The 16536-nt window shown below is 31.2% G+C and overlaps 1 protein-coding gene across 3 annotated transcripts in view; it reads right to left on the reverse strand.

Annotated features, from left to right (window-relative positions):
- Window positions 1–12941, reverse strand: part of LOC149418199 (uncharacterized) — a 36811-nt gene extending 23870 nt beyond the window's left edge. The window contains exons 1-4 of one of the 3 annotated variants that reach the window (XM_089639363.1): window positions 12867–12941; window positions 11724–11831; window positions 10190–10213; window positions 8632–8655 (exon numbers count right to left, since the gene is read on the reverse strand). In XM_089639363.1, coding sequence (XP_089495489.1) covers window positions 8632–8655; window positions 10190–10213; window positions 11724–11808 — 133 coding nt within the window. In that variant the 5' untranslated portion in view covers window positions 11809–11831; window positions 12867–12941. The remainder of the gene's footprint in view (window positions 1–8631; window positions 8656–10189; window positions 10214–11723; window positions 11832–12866) is intronic. The other 2 variants (XM_089639364.1, XM_089639365.1) reach the window with 2 other exon arrangements.
- Between the last annotated feature and the right edge of the window lie 3595 nt (window positions 12942–16536).

Here is a 16536-nt window from a genome sequence, read left to right on the forward strand (position 1 = left end):
AAAAGATGTACTATCGTTACTAATTCATCGGAATTAATTAAAATGTGTGCCGGGAGCAAGCCCCCGCTTTTAGTCCTGTGTAGCCTTAAATGCAAGCGATATCCAAGTCATCAAATCCCTGTAGTATTTTCGATAAATGTAATTAAGAGGCAACATCAAAACGTCACTTTGTTAGAAACTGCATCAAGCTTCCGTTCTGGATATTCTAATCCCAGACTGCAACAAGTTTGTAATTAGTAAATAAATCTGTGCATTAATACCGTGTTTCAGTACCGTGGGGTTTATACGCAAATAAGCGTTTAGTTTAATACTGCTTAACTCGCTTATGTTCATAAAATATTTTAAAAAACAGTGCTTTTATAACTATCGCAGATTATCGTAGCTTCGTATTAAAAAAATCTTGTGTTGCTGTTTCTCCTAATATAAAATATTCCTTAGAATCTTTTCGACTCGTAGTTGGGATACAAAGTGTAAAAGTAACAATTTTTAATTAAATATGGTTGAGTTACTAAAAGATTGGTAGTTTGGTTTTAATAATTACTAGCCATCATCATATATACTCACTACGCTAGATATAAAGAAAACACGTCAATAACAGCTTCTTTATTTTTGCTGGTTTTGTAGCTTTACAGCTAATTTCATAATAACATATTTTTAATGTTTTAAAATTCAGGTATAATTATATTTATCTTTGATATCTGTTTCGCCTTACGATGGCATTACCAAATTTTTGTCTTACTTGATCTGAAAAGCAAGTTTTCTATATTATACCCATATACTTCCAAACCCCTCTTTATGAAAACTAAGCGAAATCTGCCATGTGTAATTTAAACCTTCTAATCACTCCGTTAAGCCTCCATTAAAAGCGTTAAAAAAGATGAAGAAGATTACGGAAGACGGTTTTAAAGTGATAAATTAATTAATGAGTGTGAATTAACTAAGTCCTTAAGATAAATGAAATCGTATACGCGATCAATTGATTTCGTTCTGGAAGAACTAAAGCTGTCAGTCATAACTAAAGACCTCATTATCTAATTAACTTCCATTTTAGTGTCAAAAAGTTATTATTTTAGTTCGACATTGTCAAGTTGTTAGTATTTTTTTTACTTTTACGTAACTGTCTGACGTTAATTCATTTGCCAGCTGTCCATATTATAAGCGTGTATCGATTTGCATTATATGATAATATTTATACGTACATCGCAACAAATTCCTCGGTAGTTCTGCCTTTCGATTTGATATTGCAAGGTTATTGCAACACTAGTAATTTGACATTCCGAATCATCAAACGTCATATATTTACGTAAAAATATTAATGAAATGGGAATTTTGAATTGAAATTCTAACCTTAATGTGCATTTGCAGTCCGTATTTACTTTTGGTCATAAAAAAGGGAGTTAATTACTTAATGATTTCTTTATTCACAACTGGGTTAATGAGATTTTTAGCCATAATACAAATGTCGTTTCAAACAAATTCATTCCAAGTTCGATCGTATAAATGACGTAGTTCAATCCTACGAGCTTGTTAATTTGCCTTCGTTCATATAAACCAGTGATTTTGAATAAAGAACGACATTATTAAAACAAAAATCGCGTGTATCAACAGTCAGCCAAATTTAACTGACAGCCAAGGAGATTTGCGGGCATTTGTTGTCAATTAGTGACTGTTCTATGGAATGTTGTTAACTGACCATAGATCCCGAATTTAGTCAATATCGTATTGACATAGGGTCTTATCGATCGTCCATCCTAGACCTAGAATTACTAGAGTTAAATACCTCAAAACATTACTCCAAACCATGCATTCCCATAACTTATAAGTCGAATTGTCTCGAAAATCACAGAAAAATATTATATTTGGTTTACACGACCTAACCTTAATTTTATTATTAACAAACTTAAGTCGCGTCCCTACCCACTCAGCCTTCGAAACGTCAGTAAACTTTCCACTTATTTATTGGGTGTTATTTTTGTGATTTTTTTCTGCTGATTTCTCGGACAGGTTTGGAGCACTTGGAAAGTTTTGGTACGTGATAAAAACCTGAAATTATTTTTGATTTTCGTAAAACATCACAGACTTGAAAGTTGATTCAAATCCTTAGAGATTGCTTGTCGACTAATATAAAAAATGACTCCAATAAAATAAACACACTTGGTTAATGCAATGAATTATTTATAAGACATCAAATCAACATGTTAGTTCAATATCTAAAAGAATAGTAGAAAAGCCTTACTGTCCCGTGTTTCTTTCTCGTACTGCGAATACGTCAGATATTATTTTTCATTAAATAAAAACATGTTTTTAAATCAATTCGAATTTAGATTTTGTTTTCGTGAGGTAATGAATACAAATATAGGAAGTGGAAATTAACCCACTTCCCGGGATCCGATCAATCTGTGACTCGGCAGAAAGACTCGTTGTCAATGACAATGCATTTTGTCAATTGGTAACAATCTAAGCATTTTTCTGAAATACGAAATAATTACGGTCCTACCCAATCGGGATTTGTCTTAGTTGTTAGCGCGGTTGACTCAAATACCTGGGGAAGAAGGTTCGATCCTTAGTCAAAAACAATTTTAAATGTTTTAAAAGGGATCGTATATTATAATATTAAAATAATCTTTTTCCGGTGTCTAAAATAGTATTTTCTCAATAAAATGATGTTTAACCGTTGTATTTTTCTGTCCATGGACAGGATAAATATTTGAAAGATCAGATTTTCAATTTGAACCCTTCATTTTTGGGTGCCACAGTTTGACGCGACGACCGATTACTCTGAGATTATTTGGTAACCATATTAAAGTCTACAACCTGGTGCAAAAGATATATTTTTTATTGATAGAACAATACTGTCAACAAATTATTCATAAAAATACAGTAACATTCATTAACATCACATTAAGGTACATATAAATATATACATTTTATAAAAAGACCAGGTGATGATTACCTGACAAAATTTTAATTCCCATTACAACCTTACGATGGAGAACTTAGCTAATGGATGATTGAACTCGTGACTCCTTGGTGGAAACCTAAAGCTTTCCACCACTTAGTCACTAATAGATCTGATATCTGGTTTAAATATACTTTCATTCACTAATTATTTTCACTTGGATACTAATTCAAGAATTTGTTGTGATAAACATTTTTATCTTAATCCCAAGTTACGAGATTTATTATTCTCACTGCATTCAAATATTACTCTTAACAGAAATACGAATTAGTTATGCAGTATTGGAAACAACTTTTAAGTGGCAAAAAAACACGAGATATTTACTCCGATAGCAAAAACTGTTATTTGGGACTGCCTGGACTTCGCAATCTTGTTGGGACTGTCGTAAGCTTAAAGTTAGATAATAACTTATTACTGTCCTGTTTATTTACGTATGATTTGTTGTAGAATTTGTTTCTACAACAAATCATACGTAAATAAGCAGGACCGTAAAGTTAGATAATAACTTATTACGGTTCTGCTTATTTACGTATGATTTGTTGTAGAATCTTTTTATTGCTTTTCAGTAACAAAATAAATTTGAAATTATTAATAAGCAATAGTTAAATCGAAGAACGTTATTCCATTGACTGCAAAAATATTGTAAGCATCAATATGAAATTTGAACATAATGTTCTCTGTGTTATACAGGGTTTTCCAATAAGAGGTGTTATTTTGATATTCAATCGTAAAAGATCAATGGTTTCATTGCTTGTGTGGCACGTAGCGTCGTCTTGTTGAAAGTAAACGTTGTTCAGATCAATAGCATCCAATTCCGGCCATAAAAAATCATTAATCATCTCTCGATAGGGCAATCCATTCACCGTAACTGTTACTCCAGCCTCATTTTTAAAAAGTAAGTTCCAATGACTCCGCCGGACCATAAACCGCACCAAACAGTCACACGTTGAGGATAGAGAGGTTTTTCAACAATTACTCTTGGGTTTTCCGAGCCCCGGATGCGACAATTTTGCTTGTTGACAAAGCCACCGAGGTGGAAATGGGCTTCATCACTCCAGATGATTTGCATTTGATTCACTCAAGTGAATTTTAATAATTTCAATGCGTTGTTGAAGCGTGTATCGTTCCATTTTTATTAATGGCGTAGTTTCTAATTGTCAAATGTTAAAAAATGACACCTTCAAAAGTAACATCTACCGAAATAGCGGGCTATTCAAAATAACACCTCTTATTGGAAAATCCTGTATAAATTATATCAATTAGCTAGATAAGAAGGTGGAAAACTATTAGGTACAATCATGTCTTACATTGATAAATTTTAACTAATTGTTTTTAAATTGAAGTCAACAAATATTTATCAATAATATCATACAACATATCCGTTTTTATAGCAGAACTTGACTTCATTGTTTTATACTTAGAATACATAGCTATTGTGTTTTAAACCACTTAATTTTAAAATAATTATCGTGTGGTTTCTGAAGTATCTTTACAAAATATTTAAAATTTTGAAATTTCGTGAAGCAGGTATTAGAAACGATTTCTCAGTGGTAAAATTAGGTACAGCAATAAAATCTTTTGATTTATAAAGTTCTGTTTTGTTTTTCTCACTGTTACATTTTTTTGCTGTCAATTTATTGTTTTTGCCTCGTACATGTATGTTCAAAGTTGTTATTTTTCCACGGTAGTATATTTATGAACGGGATGTTAAAATGTAAATTTATTAAAGAGCGGCAAAACATTCATGAAATTTCTCATATGCATGTTGCAGTCTATTTATTTTTTGCATCTTGGCAAATGGGAAATGAAGGAGCGTGAATATTTTATAGAAAATCTGGCAGTCAAGTGTATGAGAAAATTGTATTAAAATCTGCTAAGAAACTGTAATGGTTTTTAAATACGATATTAAGTAAATATTTTCATAAATTTTTTGATAAAGCGCTCGTATATGTGTTATTCAACGGTAAGTGTCTTTATCAATTACCATAAATAGTGTAAAACAATAGTAAATTTTTCAACAATATTGATATTGCTAAAAGATCGCAACAAATGTACAATACTAAATTGGATTCTTTTTTTAATGTATCAACCGGTGAATACCAAAACATCCTCTGGACAAGAGTTTTTTCTTATAAAGCTCGGTTGCTTTATAATATGCTCGATGAAAATATAAAAATTATAGGTTCTTTGAATATATTGAAGAAAATGGTGAAAAATTCCATCCTGCCTGAGAGTGGTGATTTTGGATTGCCCAAGTCGTAGCTTCTGTCTTGAATCACCTTAAGAGCCCCACATTCAATATAATCCATCTGTGTATGTGTTATGTGATTTACTTATTTGATTTGAATATAATTGTAAAACTGCGCATCTCGACACAGGAAAAAAATAGTGATATGAAATCTTTAATCTTATCTCAATGGAAACGGATACGAACAGATCGACTTACTTAACTTTGCAGTTGCTAGTACAGATTTGTGAATACAAAATATCTATATATTTATGAATCGTTTGTTCTATCGATAGTTCCTAGTATGACGCCTGCAAAAATAAGTGTGTTAACCGGTAGTGTGCCAAGACATCCACCGTGGATTTGCTAGTAGCTGGCCGCACTTGACTTGATTTTATAATATTTGTAACCCTAAAAACTGCTCTTAGCATTCTAAAATACAGTACACGGCAAAGAAATACTATAAATTTATATTTTTTTAGCTTTTCGTTTCGTCACTTACAAATATGTTTGTTTTATCTGCGAAAAAACGCGTTGAAAAAATACATCAATACGTCAAAATATTTAAATTCTAAATTTTGCTTTGCAAGGGTACCCGGGCTCACAGGGTGAGGTTTGTCTAGATACTGGGGCGGATGCGTTTGCCCACCTGCTGCGAGGCTGGCTGGATCGAGAGAGACTGATTGAGAAAGTCTTTTTGACCTATTTAGCCGGACTCTCTCGACCATTTGCACCGCCATTGGAGGGGTGGGTCCATAAGCCCGTCACTCGTGGACACATCGACCCCAAGATTACTACCTACTCATCATACCTTTTTCCTTCGCAGAATTTCCTTTCTTTCCTTTCCCTAAAAATAGACTCCACACATCATTCTAAAGATGACATAGGCTCTTAGGTTCTTCTCACTCTCAGGATTTTTTTCCTGAGGGCCTCCTATGAGGAGCTAACGTACAAAAAATGTCCTTAGACAATAATGAAAATAAAACAACAATAATTTTTGACATAAAAATAATGACGATGTAAAGTTAAACTGTAATTGTACATCTGTAATTGAATCTTCAATATATACTTCGTTTTAGAGTACCTCCAATAATATAGCCAAAGCTTGATATTGTCTATATTAGAGATAAAAGTAGTGATTAAAGTACTTCCGTCCGAGTTTTGACTCGCTATCATTTGACAGGTCAAATTAAAAAAAAAACTAAAATAAGTGACGTTGTGGGTCCAGAAGACCCATAAGACTATGTGAGGGAGCTGTCTATCCTCCTGCGCTATCTCACACTGAATGTAGGAAGATACCGAGACGCACGGGGCACAGTAACAAATAATAATAAAGGCAGACGGGTGGGAGTATCGATGTGGGTCTCCTGGACCCACGGCGCCACTTAAGGGTTAAATAGCGACTATGAACTGTCAATGCACATAAAACCATGAAATTTAATATTGAAAACTCAATCCCATTATAAATTATAAACAAAACTTACGCAAGTTTGCTTTGAACACGCTAACATCACCCTATGTTTGATCAGGAGACTGTATTTTTTACGGTTGCATAAATTAATATGCGAGCTTTATGGTCAGTATTACGTAAAAAGATAAACAAAATCTATCGCTACACTTCATAATATACATGTTATTATATCGATGGTTATCTGCTTTAATGTGTTTGCCGGATTACTGGAAGATTGATTACGTTCGACCATAATATTTGCAGCATATCTTTATAAGCTTTTATAATAATATGAAAACTTGCAGCTTTATTAACAGCCTAAACAGCGTTCGCAGAAGTCTATAAAAGTTTATGATTATTACAGTTTTATGCTTAAAAAGCTACCATATTACCAGTAATCATTGAAGATACAAAGATAAGAAGAAACTCTCTAAAAACTATTGAATTTAAACTTTTGTCATAAAATAAATTTCAATGAAAATTACCGTAAAATTAAACGCATTTCAAATGAATTTACGGGTCAAGATCATCATCAAATAGTTTTTAAAAAAAATTAGTTTTTATAGTAAATAAACTATTTCGCTTTATTCACCAGAATATGTCAAATGGTTTCAGAAAAAAACGTGCTTTCGCCAGAACAGATAAAAATATAATACAATGCACGTCAATTATTTATTAAACGTTTAGTATATTAGTTAATATCTGCCTTAAAGAAGGAATGCACGGTTGCAACAGGTTACCAAAACATTACTATTTCCAAAACATATAAAGATTTGCGATAGTTTCGATTCCACATTGCATACGTTTATTTGAACACAGGTTAACCGATAAATAACACATAGCACATTTACCATTAAAAAATTAGTACCTACACGGAAAAAAATACTATTGCTTATTTAATAATAATCTCTTCAAATTATTGATAATTTCAACGGGATTGCAGGTCTTACAAATGTATGAAGAAGATTCCTTTTAGTAAATTATAAATATATTATCATGTGTTTATGAAAATCCGAATATTTTTGCATTTCAATAAACAAAAATGTATCTTTAAGATAATTATTATCAAGGCAAATCGATAAACATTTTTTTAATTGATTTTTATTAAGGCCTGTTTATAAAATTTATCGTGAGGGCAAAATTTGATTTCTCTCCTTGTAGCCTGTGAAAGGTGGACTATGATTTGTTAAATAGATTTAATAACTATACGTAGATAAATAATATTACCAATCGATAAAAATGATCAAAAAACAATAAAATACATTTTATGAATTTAAAATTCCAAGAATTTACGATACTTAAAAATCAGAGTTCATTTCACTATGTCTTCATTTACTTTCGAACTGTGTAATAAAATGTTTTTTGTATTTGTCAACTCCGTATTATGATTTAAAAAACCAATAATATTTTTAAGCAATTGCGTTTGGTCCATAAAAGCTGTTCAAATGACTAATACGAAGTTTCTGAACGATATGTATTATTTTATGAATGTGGTAAGAAAATTCAGTTGACAACAACTATCAACCCACGATGATAATAAAATAGCCGTTTTCCAATATCCAAAGCACAGTTTATTAATACCCAAAAATACACACAGCTTACCTTTGGTCACAGAGAAATGCACGCCACTGTGCAGAATAACAATAAAATCATATAAAATAAACCATCTATACACATTACATAAAAAGCCCTTAATACAACAATGATATTTTTAAATCCCTTATAAACTAATCTTATTTTGTTAAACAATAATTTTTCCACTTAAAAACAAAGCGGCGTGTAATTTAGCCACTAGACCAACAATTCGAATTCTGGATTTTGGCCTTTGAATGGCTTGGTATAAAAACAATGGAATTCATCCGATAGAGAACAATGATATATTAGAATTGGCTTTTAATATTAAAGTAACCAATTGAAATAATCATCCCGATCCTCTTTTCGTTGAACCTTTTGTTTTGGACTTAGTGTTGAATTTTAAACAGTTATTTTTTATACCTTTTTTATGCCCCCCAGTGCGAGCTATAGGAACAAAACCATTCGTTACAAATTGAAATAATAATAATAAATACTGTTCAAACATACCACTTTCGCATACATCACACGTATTTCTTCAATTAATGTCAATAACCAAGGTGACACAATACCCTAAGATAAAGTTAGAATCGTAATGACGTAAGTGAAAAAGCGTGTACAAAAAAATGCGACGCTCGACCCTGCGTATTCGAAAGACCTAAGGTTGAATTTGCTTTAGCAAATATCTAATATAAAGTGGGAATCTTAACGACTTAAGTGAAAAAGGCGTGTACACAAATATTCGACACGCGCCCCTGCGTATTGGACGGGCCGACGGTCGAATTCGCATTAGCAGGCCTAGAAAATGTATATTGCCGCGGGGTTTATTTTAAGTATTGCTGAAATCTTAGATGTTTCTTAACAAATACCTAAGAAAGTTACTAATCCATTGTCTAGAAAGATAAAATTAGTGCTTACCGCTAATTTTAAAATATTTTATAAAATTTTCAAACGTTTTATGTAAAATATTTTAATGATGAGGTACTGTTTTTATTAATCTTAAATATAAATACCTTGCATCCGTGAGTACTGGTCTGAAAAATGAGCCATTATAGTTCCGAATTCGTCGGAATTAGTTAAAATATGAGCCTAGAATATACCTTCATTATAAGAGTCTTGTGTCGCCTTGCAAAATATATTTTTTTGTCTTTATTCCGAATACGGGAATAATGTATTTCATTTTCTTTAGTGATCCATTAAAAATCATCGTACCTATGTATAAAGTTAGTACTTTCTCGTTGATATTTGGATTTTATTTTGATATAAGCGTAAAAAAATGTTTGTAGTTAGTAAAAGACGGTTACGTTAAGGAGAACTTTTTCATATAAAACTTAAATTTGGATAAAATTATAAAACTTAGGTCATTAAATTATTTGATTTTTCATGATTTTAGAGGCATCTTTGGGAATTAATGGCAAGTTAATGATAATTGTGTAAAATAATGACTTTCTAGATTAGTAAAATTTAAATGATCGAAAAAGCATTATGATGTGCTTAAATTTAAATTATAAAATAAAATATAAATTTCGAATTATAAAATCGCATTTTAACAGTGTTATAGTTTTTATTTTACATTTCATTATATTATTATTTTTTTTAATAATTTCAATTACCTCGTGAAAATTTTCATTCTTTATTGGACTATATATAATTATTTTAAACACGAATAAACAAAATAACACATATCCATACTCTATAAATATGCTATACAGTTTGATTAAAAAAATATATTCTGTCCTCAAATCCAAATTTAAGTATTTTATGAAAAAGTCCGCGCAGCCGTTCCTCTTAATCTAAAGTCAATGAATGGAAAAGTGGAAAGCGAAGTAAAATTTGTCTGTTTTGTTATTTATTTTATTTTATTATAAGTTTATTGAAATCTTCGTATAAATTTAAGAGTTCATCAAAAATTGAAAATCGGAATTTTTGTTTTGTTTGGATAATTCTTTCCTGTGAGGTATTTAATAGAAAAAAATCATACCTTTAAGTAGAGTATTAGCTTTACCTGCGCCAAAAATTAGATTGTATTAATAAAAGAAAAAAAAGAAAAATTATCATTCAATAATTTAAAAAAAAAACGTAGAAACTATTTTTAAAGATGTTTCGATTGATTTTCTTTTTAAAGATATTTAATTCTCATAAAGAGTTCAGGGGTAAAAATTTGTAGAGAAAATTTTTGGTTTTTCTATCATTTCCATTTCTCTAATTAAGTATTTTTTTCATTTTCTTGAGGAACATTCGATCTTAACTAATTAACATCCAGTGAAAACAATGAAAACTTTTTTTACGATTAAGTGAATTTAATAAAAAATAAAGAAAATAAATCACTTTGTATACAGGTTTTTAAGTGATGTACTTCACTTCCAGTACATTATTTGGAGTAATAAATACAATTATTCTCTCCGGTTATATTTTCGGTGTTTTTTTTTCAACTTAAAACATTAAAAAAATCAGTGGGTATTTTGTACAGATGTGGTCAGTGTTAGGGGTTGGGCTGTCGGAAGTGATGAAATGTAGAAGATTTTGATTAAAAAAATCCAAAATGCAGCAATTATTTTAACATTTTTTACTCCAAATAATGTTAGGAATCACTGGTTATAAGTCAAGTACGTCCCTTAACACCAGGTACATTATGGAGTATACAATGTGATTTATTTTATTTTGCAACGGAATTTGCAATTATTGAAGAAGAAATTAATCAGTTTACGATTGCAATATTAATAAAAATGTACAAAATCCCAAACAAATTACGAAACGCTACAAGTGTTTCGGTCATTGGTTATTTGTAATAGGAATAACACTGTCCTGCACCCAGAATAAAAACACGATAAGAGGGTCAAACATTCATTGAAACAAACTTTTTCCAGGCAAAAAAATACAACGCAAATAACCTTCTGGTTTATCTGCAGCTACTGAAAACACTGGGCTTATGTTTTTCCAACACCTTTAGCTCCATTTTTCATTTAAACACTTTTGTACCTCTTTATGACAATGAAGGCTCAGTTAAAGTTTCCTTCAGTAGAATCTATGTGATTATATTTGCAATTCAAGGAAATTTACATAGTGCACTACATGATAAAACTCACAAACTACATAATACATTAGTAATGATGATATAATGCAAGTATACGTTGATCTGAATTTGAGACTTTTAATAACTTCTACGTAAACATGTTTAGCTTTTCGTGCAAGTAATAAATTTCGTTTAAAACAGTTCAAAAATATCACTCGGTCATATTCAATATTTTACTCTCCCAGGCAATCAGAAGTTATATGGTTAAAAATTTCGCTATTCTTCAAAATACGAAAATATAACTGAAATAACGCATACATCATGTTAATGCTAACAGGAGCTCAGAAGTAATCCGGTTAAAATATATTTCAGTTTCACAATCATACATCGTTCGTTCTTTTTGCTTTGACTATAATAATGCATTCTGATGTATTTGCTACCAGGAGCACAGAAACAGTACAGTTAAATAAATTCTAAAATTTTAATGAAGGTGTTAGCTTACCTGCTGCACATTCCGCCAAACAAACGACCAAGAGAAGTCCCACGGCGCGAGTCAACAAGGCTCCGCTTAGACCCAATCTCGCCATTTCTAGGAAGATGAAAAATTGGCCTGCAACAAAATATTAAATTAAAATTAAATGTTTTTTTGAATAATTGGCAACACTTGATAAAGAAATATATATTAAAAGTGAACAATGGATTTTAAAAAATCTTTCAATTGGTACCAGGGGATGATAGGTATCTCTAGATGTTATTTTTGTACATAATATTGGATTATATAAAGTTATTTATTGAAAACATATGTAGGTATATTTTAAAATATAAAGTTGAATTATTGAAGATAGAAGTGTGTGCATGTAAATAAAATTGTCAGCAATGGTATAGAAATTGTAATTTTCAGTATAAAAGGTCCCAGTAGGAATAAAATGCTGCTACGTGAAGGAACGTATGGAGATATTATGTTAAATTAAAAAATAATTATTATTCATCCCGATCTTTGAGTAACGCATCAATTTATAGATTACCTTTCGAAAATATGATACAGCTGTTGGTTAAAAAAATTAACACGTAAATAATTTTATTACTTATTGTAAAAATTAATAAAACTACATAATTTTACAAAATTAACAAAAAAACAATCAATACCCCTTAGAGGCAAATTAACAAGGATTTTGCGGTTACCATTAAAAAAATTATTTCATCATGATTTATAAATATTATTTAACTTATCGACCATTGTTTGAATTTTAAATATAAAAGTAATTTCATTATGTAATTTGAGCTCGATTTTAGGTTATTATGCCGTGTTGCGCCTTTTTTATCCAACGTTTCAGATAGCGTTACAGTATCCGGTATCTGTTCTGATGATGGACACTGTAACGATGCCAGAAACGTTAGATAATGAAGAAGGAAGCGGAACACGGCATAATGACAGAAACATGAATCACGACAGTAAATTTTCTTCAAATGGAGTGGTTTTTTTAAAAAGTATCAACGAATATGCAAAATAATCTTACTTTGTATCCAACTTAAGATTTTTAAAGAAAAAAATTGAACTTGTGGGATGCGAAAATGATTTTTTTTACGTTAAAAGCAAAATGAAAATTTTGTAAGTAGTTGTTTTAGTAAAGAAAGTGTATCTAACTTTGCAGCGAAATTGAAGGTGGTCACTTAGCTTTGCTTGCTTGGTACGTGGATTAGGCTTGTTCGAAAGTCAGGATTGTACTCGACCATAAACAGGACTGGGCCCCTTATATATGCGCCGGAGCTTCGCTTGTCCGCCCCCCTTCCCTTTACCTTCTCCTTCTCCACCGCCCCCACCCCCAGCCCCCCACACAATTACACCTACACAGTATACAGCCTTCCCAGTGCACCACGGGGGAAAACTTGGCAATTATGACGGGCAACCTGTGAAATGATTCCGGTTCTTTAATCAGTTTTTTGCGCCACTTATTATGACATTTACGAACTGTTATAAATCTTGAAAATTTGTGTTTTTCTGCAATGTATTAGATAAGAGAATATTAATATTGCGCTTTTGGCAGCGACGGAGGTGCTAAAAGGATATGTTGTCAGAAGACAACAAAATACTGGCATTAGTAAAAGAGTTTTCGACAAGTGACCAGGACTACTTTAGAATTTTAACTATGACGATGAGCGGTAAAACTTCAAGAAAATATCATGAATTTTATTACTTTCGTAATTGTATTTTTTTCTAAAGTCTCTCGAAATCATTGAGAAGCGGGTTTGAAGGCAAATGATAGGCAAAAAATGGGCAAATGCCCGTTTTATGGTGGTAACATAAATAAGAAAATATAAAAAGAAAACATAAGAAAATATAAAAAAACATATAAAAAACAATTATACAATGTTGGACATATATCGTTAGACAAATGGTAAAACATAAACAAAAATAATAAATATATATACGAAAATATGGATAAAATCGAAATGAATTCACTTAGTGGTCTTTCTTAAATAATTTTACAACAATAACTTCTTTCAGGAAGCTTTCCGATTTCATTCTGCCACATTTTATGAGCCATACGGTAATATGCTTTTGAAGAGGGCCTGTTTTAATCTTACTGCATTGCTGCTTGAACCCATTATACACCTTGGGAGCCAGGAATACATTGAAACGTTGTCCAAACGATGTGTTCATTTTTGGTACTACCATCCTTTCTTCTGATCTTAGTCTTGTTGATTTAATTTATTGGATAACCAACACCTGCCATATCTCACCCCAAGTTGTTTGGTACATTTAGTGATTTAGCAAGAGTGCCCGGGTTCATTGGGTGAGATGTGTTCAGGATGAGCCCACCAGCTGTATGGCGTACCAGATCGAGAGAGGCTGGTCTGGGGAGACCTTAGACCTCTCCAAATGGTCTCCACAGAGGGAGGAATAAATTCGTACGTCCGTCACACCTAGACACTCTCTCTCTGTGGTTTCAATCCTGGGATTGGTTTGCAGCAATTTTATTTAATCTCCTCTTCCATTCTTCCCTGTCTTGTGCGGCTCTTTTGACTTCTGCATATGATGAGCAGCGCACGTCCACCAGCAGGTTCTCCAGGTACTCTCGGCGTGGGCGTCCCCTAGAGTTGGTTCCCTCGGTCATTACCTAGACACACGGATCCATAAAATCCTAACCAAACCACATACTTTTTATCTTCCCAGAACTTCCTCTACTTCCTTTCCTTAAAAAAAATCCTCCGCACATCGTCCCAACTCCTGTGTGAGGTTAATGTAAAAAATATATACATATTCTGTTTTAAATTATTCTGGAATAGGGAAGCTTCATATTTTTTAAGGATATTATATTTATCAACACGTACAAATAAGTAAATAAAAACTTTTCTATGGGTAACTTAATTTAGAAGAAATTAATAAAAAAGCATAAATGTATACGGTCTTCTCTAATTTTCTGATAACCTGAAGCAACAAAAAACAAATCTATTTAAAATAATATCACTGTAGATTAAATTGAAATGATTTTTTAGTACTTTAAGCTGCATTATAGTGTGAATTTATTTAAGAATATTAAAAACCTTTGAATAATTAGATTTTAAAAATTACAGAAACTACACGGAGAAAAATGAGTACAACTTTTTTATCAAGATACTGTTAAAAATGTGTAGAACTAAGAAAATATTAGTCATGTGGCGTTGTCCGTATACATATTATTGTTTTTAATCACACGTGTTATTTCCTCATAATATATACGTGCTTTACTGATAGTTTGTTATAAAATTTAGTCAAATCATTCGTTGTAGGCCTCCAGTCCAGTTTTTTAATTTGACCAGATTTTTAATAAATTAACAATATTTCATATCAGTAAGTATTTCCTGTGTACATTACACCCTATAAATTTAATTTCAATTTTTCGCTGGCAATCTATTTATTTTTATTCTGGGTGTTACATATTTCATACTATTTGAATGATACTAGAGTTTTCAAATAAATAATCTTATTTATTTCATATTAAACTATTATTGTCTCAAATGTATTATTTTAGAATTATTTTTGCCCTGATAATGCTACGCTATGTACTGCAAGTACCAAATATTATTAGCATATTAAAAACCTTAACCTTATATATAGTTGTCCGAATATAAAACATAAATAAGCGAAAACTTTTGGAGAAATCTATTGCTTTTCAATTATGAATAGTAACCAATTTTTTAATGTTGGACGGGTTATTTCTTAAAACTTTAGCAATTCATCAAATTTCGCACTTAAATTCGAGTTCTGTGAAAGTTCTATTCAAGCCATGAGTAATGCTAATTTCTTTAACTAAGTCAAGTTATTCGTAATCCGGTTAAAATAGGATTGCAGGCACTAACAAATGATTTAATCGGTTTCCTGATAAACTTTTAGTAAATGACGAATATATCATCACGTGCATGAACACGTGCTCCGATGTCTAGTCTACAGATCCAAAATACCTGTGTAGAAGTGTACCCAATAGAAAAATTATTTTCTTCCGGGCCTCCTGTGTGGAATTAATGTAATTTTTCCAAGAGATCCAATACTACGTATTTTTTTCCGTGCGGGCCAGTTGCATCGCAGTGCTTGGATAGTAACAGAACTTGAATAGAACTTTGACACAACTTTAATTTTGATTAATTGTTCAAATTTTGTGAAACAACCCGTCCTATACGTTTTTTAATTTATTAAAAAAATTAAGTTGTTGTTTAAAGTACTATAACAATAATAAATTGAAGAAGTGCGAACATACGTATCATTGTTTACGAGAAGGTTTGTAAAAATTTAATTAATACGTCCATTTTCAACATAGTGACCTAACGTATGTTTTGTTAGCCTTCCGGTTTTGGCGTTTAATAAAATTAATTAGTTCTAATTAAATTTGTATATATATATAAAGTTGAAGGGTAACAACCACAAGAAAAGCCAATAAGTTGTATCGATTTAATATTTACGTAATGCCTTATAATACCATCAGAAAACGTGATGATACAAACAGCATTTTTATAATTAATAAAAAAAATTAATTAATTCGAAAATATCATATCCGAATGTCATATGTCATGGTTTCTTTCAATATCTCTTACACCTTTTTTGATTAAATAAAATTAATTTATATCAATATACAACACGGAGAAAATTTGCTAATTTATTAAGAATCTCTTCAAATTCTTGGTAATCTGGTTAAAAGGGGATTTCAGGTCGTTTCCTGATTTTAGTAAAATTATAATATATCGTAACACGTGTTCAAGAACCTGTTCCCACATCCTGATAATACATTCGTATTTTACTAAAAGTATATCAGAAAACCTATCAATTCATTCGTTAAGGG

The sequence above is a fragment of the Hesperophylax consimilis genome, chromosome 14 (genome assembly GCF_061612785.1).
Source record: "Hesperophylax consimilis isolate HC1 chromosome 14, BYU_Hcon_1.0, whole genome shotgun sequence".
Classification (NCBI taxonomy): domain Eukaryota; kingdom Metazoa; phylum Arthropoda; class Insecta; order Trichoptera; family Limnephilidae; genus Hesperophylax; species Hesperophylax consimilis.